Here is a 20770-nt window from a genome sequence, read left to right on the forward strand (position 1 = left end):
CTGACGCCATGACGCAAACGTTACTTGACGACAGAGCTGAAGGAAGAAGAAGCACTCGAAGAACATTTGTAAACAAACGAAGTGTTTCCTTCTCATGTAAATAAGAAGCATAAATTAAAGGAAGTGCTGATATAAACTAGTAGCGTATAAGTACAGAGAATGTATCTAAATGAAAGGACAAGTTAATTGCAAACGATATATCGAAAATACCGAAAGACTAAAAAATGTCAGACTCTCATTTGGCTCACAAACATAGGCCTGATTATAGACGTGGCAAATCACTACGTTATATATATATATATATATATATATATATATATATATATATATATATATATATATATATATATATGGGAATCATATTACGTGGTGATTTATATGGCTTTTGTGGGATTTGGGTTAAAATAGCTTCGCAGTAATGAGATGCTCTCTCTCTCTCTCTCTCTCCTCTCTCTCTCTCTCTCTCTCTCTCTCTCTCTCTCTCTCTCTCTCTCTCTCTCTCTCTCACCTAAATATTAGATTCCATTATACGAGGTTATACTATTAAGTTCTTTTAATGGCCTTTCATATGACTTAACTTTCAACTCACATATTTTACCGCTTTTTACCTATTAAAAAAAACCACTTGGTTTATTGCTAAACCTTAATTAGTGTTAATAAACTAACGGGAAAAAATCTTCGTAAATTTAAAAATAAGATTACGACAAGAAAAACTAGCCCCAACAAAGTTTACCCAAACAAGGTTTACCATTCACAGATAGTACTACAACTCAAGAATGTCCCCTGAACACAAATACAGCATAGACCTATACAGGGTTTACCATTCACAAATAGTACTACAACCGAAGACTAACACCTTTATACAAATGTGATATGTATAACACCCTTTGCACTCATTTATAGGCCTATTGATATTATGACAACCAACCTATAGGATACACGAACCTGATTATTACAAAGTTTACCACTCTTCCAAAAGTAACTTCACCTCAACACAGACCGGTGAGCCTAAATATACAAGATTTCTACTTAAGAAATTAACTAAACCAAAGGATACTAAACTCGGGAGTGGATGAAACGAAGCATCACGCTGAAAAGAGAGCAAAAGAGCACTCTTGTCACCAGAGGGCCTACAGAGACACTCTTTTTACATCACAAAAAAAAAGTAAAAGATGCGCCGAAGTGTCATCGGCGCAACTGAGTTTTCTGTACAGCCGCTACAGCGTATAATCAAGGCCATCGAAAATGGATATATCTTTTGGTGGTCTCAGTATAATGCTGTATGAGCCGCAGCCCATGATTCTTTTAACCACTCCCCGGTGGTGGCCTATCCTATATCGTTGCCAGAAGCACGATTATGGCTAACTTTAACCTTAAATAAAATAAAAACCACTGAGGCTAGAGGGCTGAAATTGGATATGTTTGAGGGTTGGAGGGTGGATGATCAATTTACCAGTTTGCAGCCCTCTAGCCTGGGTAGTTTTGAAGATCTGAGGGCGGACAGAAAAAAGTGCGGACTGCCAGACGAGGCCGGCACAATAGTTTTCATTTACAGAAAACTAAAACCCTACGTATTACAATTATTGACGAATGATAAAACTCGTGAGGTCACTTTGCGCTACTTAAGGAACTGACCCTGAAGTCTTAAGTGAGGGAAGTTCACTTTCACTCTCAATTAGCCACCGGCAATTATTCACACCTGGAGCCATTTACCAGAGAGGTCTCAGTGCATCTCTGGGAAGGAATTGTTTGTATGTGTTGTTTAAAGTCTCTTCGAGTGGGAATAATAGTTATCTCTCATCTCTGTAGAGAATAGAAGTAAACAATTATCTCTCCAGATGATAGATAGCACCTCTAATCTCTGTATAGACAATAGAAGCAATCTCTATAAAGAGAATAGAAATTATCTCTTATCTCTCCAAAGAATAGAAAGTCTCTCTTATCTCCAAAGAATAGAAAGTATCTGTTATCTCTCCAAAGAATAGAAAGTCTCTCTCATCTCCAAAGAATAGAAAGTATCTCTTATCTCTGTAGCATAGGCCTACAGTAGAAGATATGTCTTATCTCTGTAGGGATAGAAGGTATCTCTTATCTCAATAAATGACGAGGGACATCTGTTATAGAGGATATAAGTTATCTCTGTATCTCAACAGAGAACAGAAGACGTACCTAAAAATCTTACAAAGTAAGCTAATTTATTGATGTAATTATTATTTTTCACCAAAGGAAGATAAGAATTCCCATTAAATTATATAATAAGGAACAGAATGGCTGAAGGTATGCATATATATATATATATATATATATATATATATATATATATATATATATATATATATATATATATATATATATATATATATATATATATATATATATATATATATATATATATATGTCATTACTAGGCCGAACCAAAGGTGAGACTAGGCCTATGGCTGTTATGATAACGGGAAAAGTTTGAGAATAACAAGTGGAAATAGACGTATTTTATTATTCTTACCCCAAATCCACCACTGACTATTTTTATTTCTGGTCATAAACTTAGCAGCTAATTTTTGACACAAAAATAACGGTCCTTCGGTCAGCTTTTTCGCCGCCATCTTGCTACGTAATGAGACCAATGACGTAACGCGTTGACTTGCGATCTCTATTGCATAACCCGTCACGGAGTTTACGTAGTTTTTGTACTCTGACCGCCGAATTGCCCAAGAGCTTAACCATCTAAGGTGCCTTCAGCGCGTGGTCAGCCAGTATATTTATCTTGTCATTAATGTTAAATTGTACTTGTCGTTATGGTGTCGTTCATTTTCAGCTTTTTTCCCGACAGATGGCTCTGTAAATTAAGTTGAGCGGATGCACTGAGGTTTACAAGACGTTCCTGTCCTCGTATACTTATGTCTTTATATCCGGTTTTTATAGATTCATGGTTAGCTAACGCTATACTTGTCTTATAGTGATTATCATTACAGTGACATAGTCATAAGACATTAGTCTCATTGATACATCTTATATCTTTGTTGCTAAACTCCTCGAAGAGTAGGTCTAATGGTACTCGCTTTTTCGTCTTTAAACTTCCCAGTTTCCTGACAGAGAGAGAGAGAGAGAGAGAGAGAGAGAGAGAGAGAGAGAGAGAGAGAGAGAGAGAGAGAGAGAGAATAAAATTACTACAAAACTAAGGTATCTTAAGGCTCAGTTAGCCTCAGTTTCATTATTCATTAACGATCAAGAAGCCATCTTTTCCCGACCGAAAATCATCGTCTCGCAAGTTTGTGCGGAATTTAGCTTTCTGTAAACGAAACATGGATTAACTGTATATTTCTTTACAGATGTAAGCGGATTGTTCTATAGGTATTCCATAGCTATTCATGACTACTTGGATTTGGTTAGCCAAATCAAGATCTGAAGTTATTCTTTAGATCTTACTAAACATTTATTCATTTGAAAAAGATAGGTCTATGTTCATCGCCTACTGTTTAAAGGCTACAAAAGTCTGAACTTGTTTAAAATACAGCATTTTCTTCGAGATAAATGTAACATCAGGTGTATTATATAGGCTATACATAGATACCGTTATAACGACGTTATACATAAATCAATTCCACAAATTTTGCGAAAAACGAAAGATAACGACATAAACCGTTCAGCTTGGCTTCCATATTCTTCACCCGACGTATTTCAGTCCTGTCAAAAGAAAGACAGAAATAGAAAAAAAAATGGAAAATGTTGCAACACTCTGCTGAATTTCAGGAAGTTTTTCATTACGAGATGGGTCCTAAGCATTCCCTCATCCCTATATGTCACGCAGGGGGTGAAAGTAGACTGGCGAAAAAGCGTCATCTGTAGCGAAGGGGAGGAAATTAAACTTAGCCAAGGTCAAGTACTCGATTACTGTTTGTCCAGCGTTGACTGATACGCGCTACATTATTTGTTTCCTTTGACGTTATAGTTACGACCCACTTTATTCTAAGTGAGCCGTACTTATAGCTTAAACGTTACAGCATTACGAATTCTAGCCTCGAAGACAATAAAGTATTGCAAGTACTGGTAATCGTTAACGTGATCTAAATATTCTTGCACAAACACCAACCAAGTAATGGCGGACGGCGTGTCAGTCAAATCTCGGTAACGATGTTTCTTTAAAAAAAAAAAAAAACAAGCTGTATATTTATAGCTATTTTTAGATACCATACCACACACACACACAAAAACACACACACACACACACACATATATATATATATATATATATATATATATATATATAACTATATATATATATATATATATATATATATATATATATATAGCTATCAAAATTTATGTGGGTTCTATATCTACATTTAACTATCAAAGCTATATATATAGGATGTATATGTATCTCTATAGCTATCAAAATTTAGAGAAACGACAGCATATATACTGTATATATATATATATATATATATATATAGATGCAAAGTTGTGGTATAAGAAATTCAGTTCTAAATGCAATATGGAACTGATGATGTTACCAGATGATATATTACTGAATGGGAATAGTAAAAACATACAGCAGTGTCTAGTGAAAGACTCTGAAAAGTTCCAAAAAGAGGCACAAAATGGAAAAACATTAACGTGAGCTGAACCAAAAATTTTTAGATTAAATGAAACCACGGAAGGTACCTGACAGAGAATTGCTGTGTTTTGGGAAGGCAAAGTTGGAACACAAAGGAACTGTTGAGCAAATTCTCCTGTATGGAAGTTAAAAGTTAGGTATACCTTAGTTTTACCAGACCACTGAGCTGATTAACAGCTCTCCTAGGGCTGGCCCGAAGGATTAGACTTATTTTACGTGGCTAAGAACCAATTGGTTACTTAGCAACGTAACGTATAGATGTATACAGAGATGTAATTAATCAATCACACCATTTAAATACTTGATTAACTTTTCTGTGGTTACCAGGTGGTGGTAACAGTGGTGTTAACGGGCCTGGGAACAGCCGTACAGTCGGGAGAATCTGGCAGGTGGCCCAGAGGCGCGTTCCCGGAGGAGTACGAAGAGCTTCTGGAATATGAAGCGAGCCACATTCCGCTTCTGGAGAAGGTATTTATGCCTAAAGAATTACGACTAGTTTATTTTTTGGAACTGATGAAAACTCAGTGAAACTGAACAACAGTAATATGCTTCGCTTAAAAGTAATTCATTTCCTGACTCATCATCTTTTCTTTTCTTTTCACATTAGAAACATGTTAGTTACGACTTCGCCTACAGCGTCCGCGACGACGACACAGGCGCAGCCTACAGCCACGAGGAGGAACGGGAGGGTCAGGTCACGCGGGGAGAATATCGGGTCTCCTTACCTGACGGACGTGTGCAGATCGTCTCGTACATAGCTGACGAGAACGGTTACCGCGCAAAGGTATCCTACGAGCCATCAGACACCGGCCACGTGGTCCCTGAGCCCCTGAAGTATGCCCCCAGGCCTGGGCCATCCCCCGGGTATGGCAGAAGGAGGCGTCCCAGGCCATATCAAGGAGGACGACCAAAACATCTTCGCCGACCAAAGGATCCATATCACCCATCCAGCCCAGAGCCTCCATACATACCAGGGCCCACAGAAGCCCCATACCATCATCCTCCTCCTCCTCCTCACCCTCCACCACCACCACCACCACCACGGGTTTCCTCTCCCCTTCCACCAACTTTACTCCCAAAGCCACCGGTTCATTCAATACCAGGCTATGTACCTCCCAAAGCTTCATACCTTCCTAGCCCTCATCCACACGTACACAAACCTCCACCCTACTTGCCATCTCCCATTCCACACCATCCCACACGAGGCCCATATGACCGCACGCCCTCACCTCTTCCACATCATTCGACGCCAATACCACACTCTCCTAAACCACCCCATGTCCCCAGACCTACGCACAAACCTTATGTCAGTGATCCCACGACCATACCAACTTACATTACGCCTGCCAGTCACATAATAACGACGCTTGCTCCGAAGAACACTCTACTCGTGAAACCCACATCGCTGCCCTCTCCTCCACCTGTGCCGTCACCGGCACCAACAATTATAGCGAAGCCCATCAAGCTCCCTGAGGTAACCAGCTACAAGCCTAAACCCAGGCCTATTGTGCCAAGTTCCCCGCTTCCAAAAATACCACATGATGAGCCGTACATCCCTGGACTGGACATAATACTCCCGGATGTGCACGTCACCCCTACACCTATACCTCTTGTAACGTCGCCTTATCCTACACTGTTGCCACATAGTCCCTCGCCTTATCCTACGCCATTGCCACATAGTCCCTCCCCTTATCCTACGCCACTGCCACATAGTCCTTCGCCATATCCTACACCACTGCCACATAGTCCTTCACCATATCCTTCACCATTTACTCCATCTCCTCCACCATATCCTTTAAAGACACCACTCCCATTCATAGGACCTTCATCTCCCTCTCCATATGGAGGTCCATCTCCAGTACCGTACGATTTTTACCGGGCGCCCTTTTTTGGGCCTCAATATGGACCTAAATTTCCAGGGCCCTCTTATCCGCCGAGGATTCCAGGACTTCCCCCTTACTTACAATCAGGGCCCTATCCTCCCCGGCAGTTTTTTCGGGCCACGGTCGGGCCTCCCATATAATTATGGTGTGAAGGCCCTGACCCAACTCCTTAATAAATATAGACTTGCTTCCTCAACAAACTCTCCTTCAATATCTACGTCAACACTTAAACCAGTTTCGGACATAATGCTGAGTTCGGAGAGTGCGTCAGTGTCAGAAATCAGCGCAACATCAGCAACACTGACTGGCACCTCTGCACAGACTTCACCTGCTACTACAGGAAAAGCTAAAGTACAGAAGGAGACAAAAGTAACTGAACCACCAAAGAAGATTATTAGTTCCTCGACTGTGATGACGCCTTTGGGGACAGTAGCAACTACCACAACAACAACGACTACTACTACTACTGAGGCTCCAGTTGTAGTCTCCAGCACCCCATACGCAAGCCCCTCGACTTTGCCGACAACTCCGAAGATCACGCAGATTGAAGTACCTAGCTTGCAAACAAAAATTCCTCTGAGTTCCACCACCACAACCTCACCAATTAAATTGTCAAGCAAATCTCCAGGAGTGACGATCAGTAATCCCAGCTTCAATCCCACAGTATCGACACAAAAGGTCTTTATTTCCAATGCCATTACCAGTTCCACAACTCAGAAACCTGTGGCGGAAGCTTACGTAGCCAAACCGAAACCAGATAAGCCCGTCGGAGCCAGAGGTTACTTTTTACCAGTGAAGTGAGCATAGCAGTTGCTGTAAATATCTTTGTTTTTTTTCTTTCTCGCAAGTTGTTTTCAAATAGTTTCAATACTCTACACACTCTACATTTCTTTCTAAATTAATTTTTTGTCATATGATTTGAAATCTACAGACAAAAATGAAGTTCTAGTCTATTTATCCAAGTTTTAAACTTATGTGCAGTCTTACCAATTGTAAGAGCTCAGATATCAAGATGAAAGAAGAAGTTCAGGCTAAATGAAAGAATTATTAATTCGCTTTTATTTTGTTTTGTTAAAAAAATTTCCTTTTCTTAAAACGTCAGCATCAGGAGATACTAAAATCTTTTCATTTCAAAGAATCATAGGCCTACTGTTCAAACTGCTCCTGTGTTTACGTTAATTAGGGGGGTTCGCTTGGAATTCAGATTATTTCTTCTTATTCAAAATATATTATGGACTTTCATCATTTCCTTATTATGTATATGATAATAATTGTCTTTCTCTCTAAATTTACCATAGAAATTCATGTGACCACTGCTTGACCACGAAACATTCTTCTTTCATTGGCATTTGATATTTGAGTCTCTGAAATATATATTATATATATATATATATATATATATATATATATATATATATATATATATATATATATATATATATATATATATGTTATATCGTGAATAAAACGTAATAAGAATAATTTGTCTTCTCTCATTTCTACCTTTAAACTCACTGCAACCTCTGTGGAGATTTAAATAAAGAATCACCACTATTTTTTTTTAATCCCAAGATTGAACGGTTGATCAGTTTACTCTGTCATCCTTACCATCAAGGATTATTTTTCCTAGAATAATTTTCAAGATCGTCGCACATTCAAATTTAAAAAGATAAAAAAAAGAAGCAGGGACCACAGATCAAGAGGGGTTTATTCAAGCATTCAGTAACTCCTGTAGGCCTATCTTGAAGGTTAACGCTAGCGATATTATAATGATACCTATTGTCTTTCAAGCACTCTAAGATCGCTAAGGTGGAGCTAGTAAGGAATTCGTGCAATGTTTTGTTGTCATGAATAAAAGTTTTGCCTTGTTAGAGTTTCCTCATGTGAAATTAAAAAACAATGTTATTCATTTAAAGATAACAAGGAAATTTATTTGGCTTCCATGTTTGCAGACAAACCTAATTTATTTCCATAAAAACAGGAGACGTGGCATAATTTCTGGCCGCTCCTGCCAAACCTCAGTTTCCCTGACACTATGTCAGCGACGGCATTTAAATAGACAGCTCGATCTAAAACAATGACAGCAGTGGTCACCTCAGACAGCCAGAGTCACTGGACAGTACGGATCGCCCAAAGCGGATCAGATCTCCCCACCGCCATCTTTACTCCCAGGTCAAGTAAACTGTTTATAACATATATTAAAATATATTTCGTATTAAAGAAACAACAAGGGGTCCCTGTAATTAAATGGTAAATTATTTTCTCTTCTCAATGATGAATAGTTTATTTAATCTGCAGAGGCACTGAAAAAATACAGTCACGTAACCCGTAAATAAAGCTAAGGGCTACGACTATGAGCTATGGCTGAATAAAGTAAGCCATATACGTCCGGAAATAATAAAAAATTTTAAAAATTAAAATAAAACATAAGAATTCATTGTTAAGTGGACTCTACCTACCTACGTATGAAGCAATAAAATGTCTTGCTGAAAGACTGCACCATTCTACGGTAACCAGCTGATATGGGTCAGCACGTGTAATTTTCCTTCTTCTTCTTCTTCTTCTTCTTCTTCTTCTTCTTCAGAAAGAATAAAAACCTAAGGTTTATACGACCCTCAAAACCAGAGCCTCTCCTTTTTTTAGAATTGACCATTTTCTCTCTAGGAGCAGACTTAATTCACCTTCACCTAAACTACGACAGTGATTTAACAAATTATGAAATTATAATTTACTTAGCTCTCTCGTTTCATGAAGCTTTCCGTTACTGTCGAGCACAAAAGGGCAAAATTGTGCCAAGACACAAGGACCATATAAAAAAAGTTAAAATTAATATATACAAAATACACAGGTGTATAAAAGTCAAGACACACTCCACATTCAAACAAAATAATTAGGCCTATGATAAATGAGGACACCAAAGGTGGAGGTGGAAGTTTCATTTTAAAATATAAGCTTGTCGGGGTTGGTGTAGCAGTTCGGTGCCATGTGTAACTAAAATGTTTCCCAATCCTTCAGCTGAATCGTTGGAACTTTGGAATTCAATAGCAATAATGAAGATAACGTAGACTTTTCTGATCATTTTCACTGGTTGTTTGCTGATTATGACAAGCACTTGTATCCAAGACATATATATATATATATATATATATATATATATATATATATATATATATATATATATATATATATATATATATATATGGACTCGAAAGTTCTACTCCAGTTGCAAATTAATATATAACATAATTTGGATAAAAACTCTATAAAAAAACAGCTCACATTTTCTTATAACAACAAGTAATCCACATATAATCTGTACCATAACAAATTACTGGGAAAACGTTTTGATACTGTAAGTAAATTTCCTTTCTCTCATATTGAGTGCTGCGGTATGTATCTGGTTACAAAGGAGTTATAAAGGAGTAATTAGCTGTTTGGACATCATTTACCTTAACGTAAGTAATGTTCTGTTCCCTGGTAGCAATGCGAAAAAAAGTCTGACCTATATTTTTTTTCTGTGGTCCCCCGTAAGCCTCCCAGATTGCTTAATTTTATCCAGAACGCACTGAAAATTTTCTAATGGGCCCCAGTGGTATATATGCCCAACGCTGGGAAACCAGTACACTTGTGGTTGATAATTATGGACATTAAAATAAGACTATAGAGAAAATGAAAACTTGGTAACTTTTAGGTAAGTAAATAACCCTTCCATTTTCGTATCCTTGATTCTTCCTCACAAAACGTGCAGTAATTATTCTGAAAACAGGTGGTCTAGTTGGTGGGGATTCTTTCGTTGTTAATCTGGAATTTAACCTAGTTTTATTTAGGTGGTGTTTACATCTGTTAATTGATGAAGAGTATCAGGTATGTTAATTTAATCCCTGTGTTATATTTAATACAGTTTGTGGATCTGGGATTGTTGTGAAGGGTACAAGATGCCAATTTTCGGGTGGGCCTTTTGCCAAAGGACTTTGAGTTTAGTTTTATTGTCTTTTTAGGACTTTTGAGTTTAGTTATTTTGTGGATGTGTACATGGCTTTAACATTATAATATTTCTATTTTAATTACCATTTTCAGTGAAAACTTTAATTCTGGTTTGAATGAAGTAGGCTTAAATATAATGTGGTTTCATTACAGTCTAGTGCGCTTGCTACTATCTCTGTGGTATTTTGATATTTTATTGGTACTGTATCTTAGCCTATCATATATTTCTGATGTATATTTTGTTTCCCAAGCCCCTATATCTTCCATCTTGCTATTCACCCTCCTAACAATTATTTCATAATGCAGCTGCGAGATTTTTCTCCTGTTACACCTTTCAAAAGTACTTACTCTCAATAAAATTTCCAGTGCTGAATGATCTCATAGGTTCCAATGCTTGGCCTTTGGTCTAAACTGTATGTAACATTCCTTCCAAGCTCGTATAGGCCTACTTTAAGTATCCCCACCAAGGAAACAGGGTTTTTAGGGTGGTGATAACCATAGGCTAATGAATTGCACAAACAAGAATGGTCAGCATTGGTCTTGTATATTTCTGTAAAATAATACATGGCCTAGGCCTGGGGTGTCTGCAATTGGCATCGATCACAAAGGACCATAGCCTGAAGTGTAATGTCACAAAAGCAATTACCCTAGACTATCCCAATCTAGGGTGCCAGGTCCCACTTGACCTGGCTGGGTAGTAAATCCAGGTATAATTGAGTTAGCCAACAGTATTAGCCAACAGTATTGATTAGGCCATAATTGCCAATGACACTTACTTGGCTACAAGATAGCAATTGTTAAGCTGAATAATCAGTTTGAGAAAATTGGTAAATATCAGAAAACACATACTTCAGAGGTAGATTGTTTTTACTGGGTTTAAAGTTAGGCTATGTACTTTAAACAAAGTGGACTTGGAATGTCTTCATAATTTGGCAAACAGGTAAAATATTTGTTTTGTTTATATTCCATTTAAAAAAAAATTACTAAATGACCATTATAATTATATGACCATTTTATGTATTAAATTGGTGTTGGTGATGTATCAAATTATAGTACTGTATTCCCATGATGTATCCAAATCTGTGTCAGGGTCACAGTTCAAACAAAATTAATGTAATGCTGTTGGGAGTTGATAGAATAAAGTTTAGTGGAACTAGTACATAATTATGGTAGATATTATATTGGTCATTTCTGAGCTGTTTTAGTGTGGCCTAAGTTCTTTGGGTAATGACATGCTGTGCCTTGTTGCAATTATGGCCCCTTTGGCATAGTTTCTCACTACTATTGAATCTTGACCTGTTAATTGGTGGACTTGAGCTGCTTTTGGTTCAATTTTTTTTTTAGTAGTCATGGTGCTTATGAAGATACTTTGTGTTCCTAATTCCTGAAGGCAGTGCTATTATAATTAGTTAAGATGCAGTTGTGTGAAGCATAAAGGTTCAGCAGTGCCGTGATTTATCTTCAGTTGACACATGTAATAAAACTCTGCATCCTATGCTTTTGTCCACTTTGTAGGCTATATACAGCCTGAGCACAGTAAAACCAGCACCCAGACATTGTCATCAGGTAGATTTGAGTAGAGCACCCATGTAGGATGTTCAGTGTCTATAAAGACTGCTTTCAGCAAGATATCCAATGGGAGCAGCATTATGGTGGCATCTTGGATAGCTTTGTAATTTATAACCTTTGTGTTACATAGCAACAAATAGCAGTGATACTGTGTAGTATCGTCAGTTTTGATGAAACTGTGTATGCTTAAAGGCTGGACAGAAAACTTCCAGTTAACTGACAAACCAAGGTTTTGGTCTTAGAGACCAAAGCTGTAGAGGAGTTGCATATATAAAGTGTTGCTGACCTTCTTGTAGAATTTTTTTAAAAGATAAAATTAGTTGGGTTATGGTAAGTGACAATATCAGACTCCAAATCTGCAAAGTGCATTGTGTTCACATGTTTTAGTGCACTGGTGCCTGTACCGAGTACTTTGTAAATTGGAGTTTATTTTAGAATAGCAATTGTTAGTTGTAAGGATTAAAAGTACATATGCTACTGTCTTCTTTAGATCTTAGGTGTATGGTTTCATTTAGAAACCTTGAAGTTGGAACTTTCAGAAGGCTTGACAAAATTTTTTAATATGTTTTACCACTGACTTTAGCTAAAATCCATGCAACAATGTAAATTAAGTCCCTTCTAATTAGGATTGATGCTTAACACTGACTTTTCATAGCTTTAAAATCACTGTGGCTGCAAACATCTAAACCTTTTCTTCTTTAAATGATTGTCTAATCACAACATTCTCATTTAAAATTCTTGCAGTACAGTACTGTGTGGCTGTTTGAAGTAGGAAGTAGGAATGTGAAGATTGTAACATCTTATTTGCTCTGTTTCAGTCTACATAAAAATGGAGTTGGAGAACCACATTCAGCCATGTTCAACCTTCAAGAAGCGAAGCTTATCCGAGAGCTATTTGAGAGACGGCTGTGGAATTGATTTTCCCTTTCGCAAAATCTCGGTCGACGACAGTTACTTGATTTTAACAAGTCAGAATGATACCAGAGGGTGTCCTTTAGAAATAGCCGATCTGACTGATGTAGACCTCACTTGTCCAGATGACGCTATTGAAGCCTGTGCAGGCACTGGGATGTCCTTCTCGCGTTCTGTGAATCGCTTGGGCATAAATGAAATGCATCCGTTTGCCCTGGAATTAACTTCAAATGGTAATGCTAATTTTGAAGTTATGTCAAAATTACCTCTTGGAGAATCCAACTTGAACATTACTATGGCAAGTTGTGGTACCATGTGTCGCATTTGCCTTGAAGGTAAGCTCTGTACATTGTTTTTTGTGAAAAGCCTAAATTTGGGTAAACTGAAAATAATGAAAGGCACAGAGGCAAGAAAATGAAGATAGATAGATATAGGTTTTATCTAATGTCAGGGATTGTATGAAGAAAACTTTGCACTATCAGTTACTTTAATATAGTATTGATGTCTACATTTCTAAAAATTCTTATAATGACCCTTTTTAAGCAAGCTTGACCCTCACTCATACAGTGCAGATAATTTGTTTGCATCACTTTCGTTTCTGTTCTGTCAATAAAATTGTTCCCCTAGGAATGATTTCTTGGGTATTTTTGCTGTACTTTGAGAATATAATTTATCTAGAGTCAGTCTTTAATGATTGTATGTATAAATTGCTTTTATGCTGTTTTTGGTAAGCATATTGTGCACTACTGTATAGGAGTTACTTTTGGTTCTTTGCACTGTCCCTTCGGCTCCTAGCTGTAACCCCTTTATTCATTTGACTGTACCTCCATTCATATTCTTTCTCCCATCTTACTCTTCATCCACTTCTAACCATTGTTTCGTAATGCAACCATGAAACAATTGTTAGACCTGTTACACCTTTAAAACCTTTTTACTGTTTCCCGCTCAGCACCGAATGACCTCATAGGTTCCATCGCTTGGCCTTTGGCTTGTGGCCTTAATTTTATACTCCATTCCAACAGGGTTGGTACATTGTAAGTTGAGGTATCTGTGCATAACTGTGAATGAAAACAATACAAGTTTTTATTCAGCCATTTTTTTTTTTTTTTTTTTTTAAGTTCAAATGGAATAAAAATTTTGTTTCTGCTGAGACAGTGCATGTGGTTCTCTGCTCAGGGCTCTTGCCATAGCCATAAATTTTAGTACAGTCAACTGTATACCATGCTAATCCCACTGCAAGTGGTACATCCCTGACAGGACATCAGTGTGATAGGCTAAACGATACTGCACTGTAATTGTATTTTGTATTGTACTATCTTAACAATTCTTGTGAAAGTAGAATACAGTGCTGTAGTATTGTATTGTAATTTGTAGTGAAAGTGTTGTACTATATACACTGGCCTGCAGTTCTTCTGTGATTGACTTAATAAAAATAAAACAGAAAACATATTTTCCCAACACAGAAATTTTAATATTTTTACTTGATGTAGGTGATGGCCAAGAGGAGTTGATATCCCTTGCAAATGCAGTGGCTCTCTGGCACTCATCCATAAGAGCTGTCTTGAAAAGTGGCTGAATTTATCCAACTGTGACACCTGTGAACTGTGCCGTTATGTCTTTACTGTTAATCGCACACCCAAACCTTTTTGGCAGGTAAGAATACTTTATAGGAAACTGAATGATTTGCAGTGCAAAAACCCATTTGAGTCTTTCGCAGAATTACTGTAAGTGAGAAGTTAATGTAATTAGGAAAAAACTGCTTCACAAGTTTTCATCATGTGAATGTTGATAGACTAACATGATGATTACGTCTACTGTACCGAGTTTTGTCATGATTGTTATTACAAGACCAAGTTCCATGAACCACTGGTATACAGTAATTGCTTACTTGCATCTATTGCTAAAATCATTCTACACAATCTTAAAATCTTTGCAATATCTATATAGTGATCTTTTAAAAAATGTAGGATGCTATGAATCAAGCAGCAGTTTTTGTGTTGCGAGGAATTCGTAAGTCAATTCTGTTGGTTGAAAGACCAAAACTGCCTAGTGATCCTATGACACTAGTGTTCATCCTTGTTGTTGAAGCTATTTGATCTTATTTCTGATCCCTTCAAAACCTACGAATTAAGTAGTTCGCAATGTATACAGTACTAAACCTATGAACTTCATATTCCAGCTTGCCTTATGCAACAACAGAGAGTTGAGGCGATCTGTAGCCATAGACTTCCTCTGCTTCATGATTTTGACACCTCTGGTAGCCATGTCGTTGTATCTTTGTGTCAGCACTGCGATGTTCTACAAAAATAATGCTGACGACCGTGAGAAAGTCATACCGATACATCTGGAACCAAGCTATTGGAAGGCATTGGAGGTGCAACAACTTTTGAGGGTATGTATGTCCTTTTTTTTTTATATCTTAGAATGTTTATTGTATGCAGCTGTATTGATGCTGACAGTATGGAGGTCTCTTACCTTTTCGTTTGTGTTAGAAGGTTTTGTATGTTCTTGGCTCTACAATTATGTCCTGTAAGGACCAGTAAAGACAAAAGGTCGCTCTCATGTAGATGTAAAGCAAACTCTGAGATACTGTGCATTAATATTTCCTGATTCTAAAAGAATATCTTGGGAGTTGAATTAGTAATACAGTATTTAGTTTATGGATAAAGCAGTTTGGACAAATGCAGCTGCATTGTATTTCTGCCTTCAGATACATTGTCAATCTATCAGGAAACCTAATGCCTTGATATGTGTAACTTGTCACTATCCTTTTTCCAATAGAAAAGAGCAGACACTCAAAGAAAGCTCATTATCAGTTTAGTTTTTTCATCTGAAGTAACCGATTCATTCTCTCATATTCCCTGTATGCAGATCATGTCTTAATTTCTTTGGTTCCTAACAGGTTTTGTTAATGGATGTTTTCCTTGTTCAGGTCCTCTTGATTCCCCATAGTTTAGGCTCCTCTGTTCATGTTGCAAGCAAATATTTGTTTGGAGATAGTTGAGGGCTCAGTAGTTCCATGTACTAATAAGGTAATATGAATTTTCTTCTATGTTGGTTGTGAATGTTAGATAAATACACTACCCTGTTTTGATGCTGTAGTCACAGAAACCAACACTATACTACTGTAGTGTTAAAATGGCACATCCACTCTCCAGACACTAAATCAGCATTATTAACATTTCCCTGCTCAACCCATCAACATTCCGAGTTGTATGGCTTTACACTGAAATTTGATATTTTCATTCATCAACTTCCTGACCATCACTTTGCTAATCTGCACGTGGCATTCATATTAAACAGAAAAGTATAAAGTACTTAGTGAGCATGTCTGGCTGAACAGGTTTGCTCCACTCCAAAATACTTTATTTGCATCATCTACCCAGTTTTAACTCACACCTCATTATGCACATGAACCCCTTTGCACTGGAGGCGAGATGTATGGTAGAGGGGTAGCTGATACCTACCTAACAGAAGCGGCGATAACCGAAAATCGCCGATTTTCAGTTATCGGAGATTTTAGTTTATCATCACGCTGTCAGAATGGAATCCTTGCCAATAACCAGGGACTGCCTTACAGTATAATCGTCAAAATCAAACCTGTATCAAGTTCAGGCAAGGTCCTCAACCCGATGCTTGGCAGAAATTTTGTCAACATCCCCTTAATCTCTGTTTTCTTGAAAAATTCTGTTTCCTTACGCACTTGATTTTCACATTGTCAGTTTTCTTACTTGGTTTTCACTAGAAAAAGTCACAAGATAAATCAAATCTCCAAATTTCTAGGCAAGTTAGTTATATCTTTTTGCGAGATGCATCCCCACTAGTTAATATAAACATCCCTGTATGCTGAAAGAGTTTATATATCCCTGTATGCTGAGAGAGAGAGAGAATGTCTTGTTTTATTATAGGAATTAAAATTCACATATGAACTTACAGGAACTACTTTCAAGTCAAGAACTAATTTTCTTCTGGCATCAAAAGAGATTGGATAAGGGTATCATTACAGTCATTGCTGACTGATATATCAAGCCCCACACAATGTAAACAGTGCTCAGCACATCACCCAGCACCCCTCCCAGCCACACAATGGCACACAGTGTGCCTGCTTTTCAGGCGTTGGCTGATCATTGAAGAGTCGTTATCCTAGTTTTCTTTCTTGAAGAATGTTAAGTGTGGAGTAATCTTGGAGTGATTGTTTACAGTTTTTGTAGATAATGTAAACTAGTTTTATGTCATAAACATAGGCATTATAGCTTCAATTTTAGTTCTCCCAATATTTTTTTCATTTGCATGTTTTTTCAGACAATCTGATGTTATGACATAAACTGATATGTTACTTTGCCATGAGTGGTAAAGAAATTCCATTGTTAGTTTTGGTTACAAACTTAGTTCAGAATTGTGTAGGATATTTAAGTTATTCTACTGCATTTATGTTATTGCTGAGTTCATTAACTCTTCAACAGGATCACAGAAACCTCACTGCCAAAACAGAGGGTAACGAATCTTCCAAAGCTGGGCCTGCCTGGGATATAATTGGTCTCTCTCTGTTAGCTGTAGTTCTTGTTGCCATATATTTATCTTGGCTGATTGCGGCTGCTGTGTAAGTATAAATACATTTTTTGTTTATTTGAATATTTTTGCAGAACTTGAGTGGCAAGATTTGTAGTTTTGCGCTCCATGATTTTGCTCATGAGTAAATGGTTGTTTTAATATTTATTATGAACCCATTCACCGTAAATAGCCTTACACTGTATAAACAATTCCCAGCCACACCAGCTCAGTAGATCTTGAAGAAGAAAGGCGCCCAACTGTAGATTCAGCCCCAGCCCACCATTCCACTAAGTAGTGCTTCATTCCTTGTGTAGCTTTGACATAAGCAGCTTTGCTGCAGTGCTTCCCTGGATCATTCATTTTTGTGATTGTGATATGCCATTCCTTTTTCCTTCATAAACTTCCCATTTATCTAATTTATTTTGTTCAATTTTATATCTATTGTCTTATTGCTGTGTAATTTTTAAAGCTTAATTCAATACCTTCTTTCTTCTTAATGGCATGCTGTGTCATTGTCGAGTACTCATTTCCATTGTATCTTTATTTTGATCACTGGCTACCTTTACCTTTTCTCTAGAGGATTTCAGTAATTTTATGAATCTTGGAATCCCTTTAATATCAGTCGTTAATATTTGCTTATTCATCCAGATATTTGATCTGATGATTTTTCAGGACCCTCACAGAAAGTGAAGGCATTTTTGAAGTTTAAGCTCTTTTTAATATTTAGACTATGTTCCATAGTCTTTGATGTCCCAGATGTTCTTGGTTTTAGTTTATTTTTTTTTTGCTTTTATGAATATTTCTGGCCTGATAATTAGAAAAATATAACATAGCTTGTACTATTTGAAAGCAATAGTGGAAGCTTTGGCTGGATTGTCAGCCACGTAAGAGTGTTATTGCGTAGGAGGTTCCAAAATGACTATGTAAATGCTGTTTGTTAGAGTTGGCTCTAAGATGCAAGGAAGGGCTTAGTTCTTCCTTGCTATATTATTGGAATAGGGATTATAGTATTCATAGAATGCACTATTCTGATTTAAACTTGTGCCACAGTGATTGTTGGTGCAGTGTTTTTGGGTTGGGTAGTAAGTGGACATTATGGAGTTGCTCTTACTCCTGTCATTAGTGACGAGTAGTCGGTAATACCATTTGAAGATACTCTTGGTATATTTATTTTACTTCCTATCCATTTGTATAGTTCACAACTCAGAGCCTTAAGCTGCTTGGCATGCCATAAGTGGAGAGAGAGAGAGAGAGAGAGAGAGAGAGAGAGAGAGAATATGGTTTTTCAGCCATGAAATTTGATGACCTTCAGCCATGAAATTTGATGACCTTCAGCATACCTATTAATGAGAAAGAGAATTGGGAAGTCCCTGGCAATACCCAAAAGCTAATCATTCAGAAGGGATGTGAGATTGGCGATGCGTAGGCAAGCGATCGAATAGTCTGAGTTTGGTCACTGTTGCCAGTCATTTACCAATGCTCATCCTTTCAGTGTTCCATCAGTTAGATCTCTCCTAGTTTCTGTAAAGTACCTTTTGGTTTTTCACTGTTTCATGAGGGAAATGTCATTTCTTATTTGAGGCAGGTCTGTGACCTCTCAAAAGAAAATGAGCAGCCTTTCTTGTCCCAACCTTGTTTCCTATGGTTTTCAAGATTCTGAATACCCAGGTTATTAGCCTTTTGAAGTGAAATTCAATTTGATCCTTACATATGTGAAGTCTCTTTAAATATATCTTCATTGAAGCAGCCACACCAAACTACAAGACTTTTTACAGGCAAGTAAATTAAGTGGTTAAGACTGAACAGGCTCATAGCATCCTATACATTCAAGTCTCTTGAGACCAGGATATTAGTAGTGATGAGTTTATTCAGGCAATAATGATAATTTTCACCTAATGTTTTGGTAGTATTTTAATAATGATGATAAAGCATTCTTTTGCACTAGAAGTTTTCAAAGGCTGCTTGTTTGTTTTGCAGTTATTACACAAGAATTCTGAGGGTTTGGCGCCACGCTAACCAGGAGCTTGTGTTGTCCGAAAATCACCGAAGACCAAGCTGCTTTTCTGTTTTAAGTAATACTTACCAGCAGATGGAAGAAGTAGACAACCACGAAAACATATCGCCAGTAATTAGCTCTCGTGGAACTATCCCTCGTATACATGTAGAAGATGCAGATTTGCCAAACCCTGCTAACTCGGTAGATATAGAATCTAGAAGAGCATCTAGAAGAGATTAGAAAATTTAATCTATCCCCAGCTGATCTTGAAGTGTGTAATATGTGACGAGGCGAGTGACTTGACAAATTGATGTTCATATAAGCTTGATTTTGACAAGTGGACCACTTACTGGGTACAGTGGATATAATGTAATCATGCTTCAGTCTCTTAGAAGGAGATGGTTAATATTGTACCTCTTAATGTTAAAGTATTTTAATCATAATTTAATTGAGCTAAATTAATTTTAGTATAGTGTAACTTAATGACTGAAATTTTATCCTGAATCATAATTTGAGATATAATTAATTTTATTCAATTTAATGTAACTTAATGACTAAAAATTTTTATCTTGGCTTGATTTTGGAACCTGTAATCCATTTTATTAATAAAGACACCAGATTTTTGCTAAATTATGAGTTTCTATCCACTGGTTTGAATTGTTGTAATGCATTACAGTACTGTGCAGGAGTTAATTTTCTATTCTCTTCACTGTGATAGTGACAGAATTTGGTGCAAAGTATCTAATCATACCTAAAACTCTGTAAGCCACATTTTCAAGATTTGTCACTGGTCTTATTAATGATTCAAGAAGTACATCATTACCAGAACAGAACTAATTACCCAGAGTATTAACCACTGCCTTCATGATGAGAAGAGTTATGGGAAAACCTTGCATGATCCATCATCTCATTTGTATAGTGGCAAAAGTTTGTAGGCAGAGGGATAAGTTGGTGCATGGCTAGATGCAGCCAGTTCTTGGATGGATTTGTATAAATTAGGGAGCAGGAATGACTGTGACTATCATTTAAGGGATTTGAAACGGACACTTATTCCTGGAGACAAGAACCAAATGTGGAATTCTTACCAAAAGTACCTCAAAAGCAAAACCCTAAACATTCCCTGAACCTGGAATACAGATACCAGTGTCCTCCCTCATCCCATGCAAAAACTAGGAATACCCATTACTATAGGTTAACACTGTACATTTAAGGCCAGTCCTGTGAGAGTATTAGGTTACTGGTCTGGGTAATAATGGT

At 37.2% G+C, this 20770-nt stretch overlaps 4 protein-coding genes across 4 annotated transcripts in view; 3 read left to right on the top strand and 1 right to left on the bottom strand.

The window, feature by feature from the left end:
- Snup (snurportin-1) overlaps nt 1-42 on the bottom strand; it is a 38948-nt gene extending 38906 nt beyond the window's left edge. Inside the window, exon 1 of the mRNA XM_067134617.1 lies at nt 1-42. This exon is cut by the window's left edge and continues 31 nt beyond it. The gene's annotated coding sequence lies outside the window, so the exon portion shown is untranslated.
- The window catches only part of LOC136856686 (uncharacterized), a 14137-nt gene extending 7494 nt beyond the window's left edge, over nt 1-6643 (top strand). The window contains exons 2-3 of the mRNA XM_067134745.1: nt 4946-5086; nt 5226-6643. Of these exons, the coding sequence (XP_066990846.1) occupies nt 4946-5086; nt 5226-6641 (1557 nt within the window). The 3' untranslated portion in view covers nt 6642-6643. The remainder of the gene's footprint in view (nt 1-4945; nt 5087-5225) is intronic.
- Nucleotides 6644-6747: 104 nt separating this feature from the next.
- Nucleotides 6748-7302, top strand: LOC136856687 (salivary glue protein Sgs-3-like). The gene has a single exon (XM_067134746.1). It carries the CDS (start codon nt 6748-6750, stop codon nt 7300-7302), a length of 555 nt encoding a protein of 184 aa, XP_066990847.1.
- A 2901-nt stretch (nt 7303-10203) lies between these two features.
- Nucleotides 10204-20143, top strand: LOC136856644 (uncharacterized). The gene is made up of 6 exons (XM_067134620.1): nt 10204-10365; nt 12873-13301; nt 14457-14619; nt 15146-15358; nt 17430-17566; nt 19495-20143. The coding sequence occupies exons 4-6, from the start codon at nt 15206-15208 to the stop codon at nt 19751-19753; spliced, it is 549 nt and encodes a 182-aa protein (XP_066990721.1). The 5' UTR covers nt 10204-10365; nt 12873-13301; nt 14457-14619; nt 15146-15205; the 3' UTR covers nt 19754-20143.
- The last annotated feature ends 627 nt before the right edge of the window (nt 20144-20770 follow it).

Source organism: Macrobrachium rosenbergii, chromosome 36, assembly GCF_040412425.1.
Source record: "Macrobrachium rosenbergii isolate ZJJX-2024 chromosome 36, ASM4041242v1, whole genome shotgun sequence".
Taxonomy (NCBI): Eukaryota; Metazoa; Arthropoda; class Malacostraca; order Decapoda; family Palaemonidae; genus Macrobrachium; species Macrobrachium rosenbergii.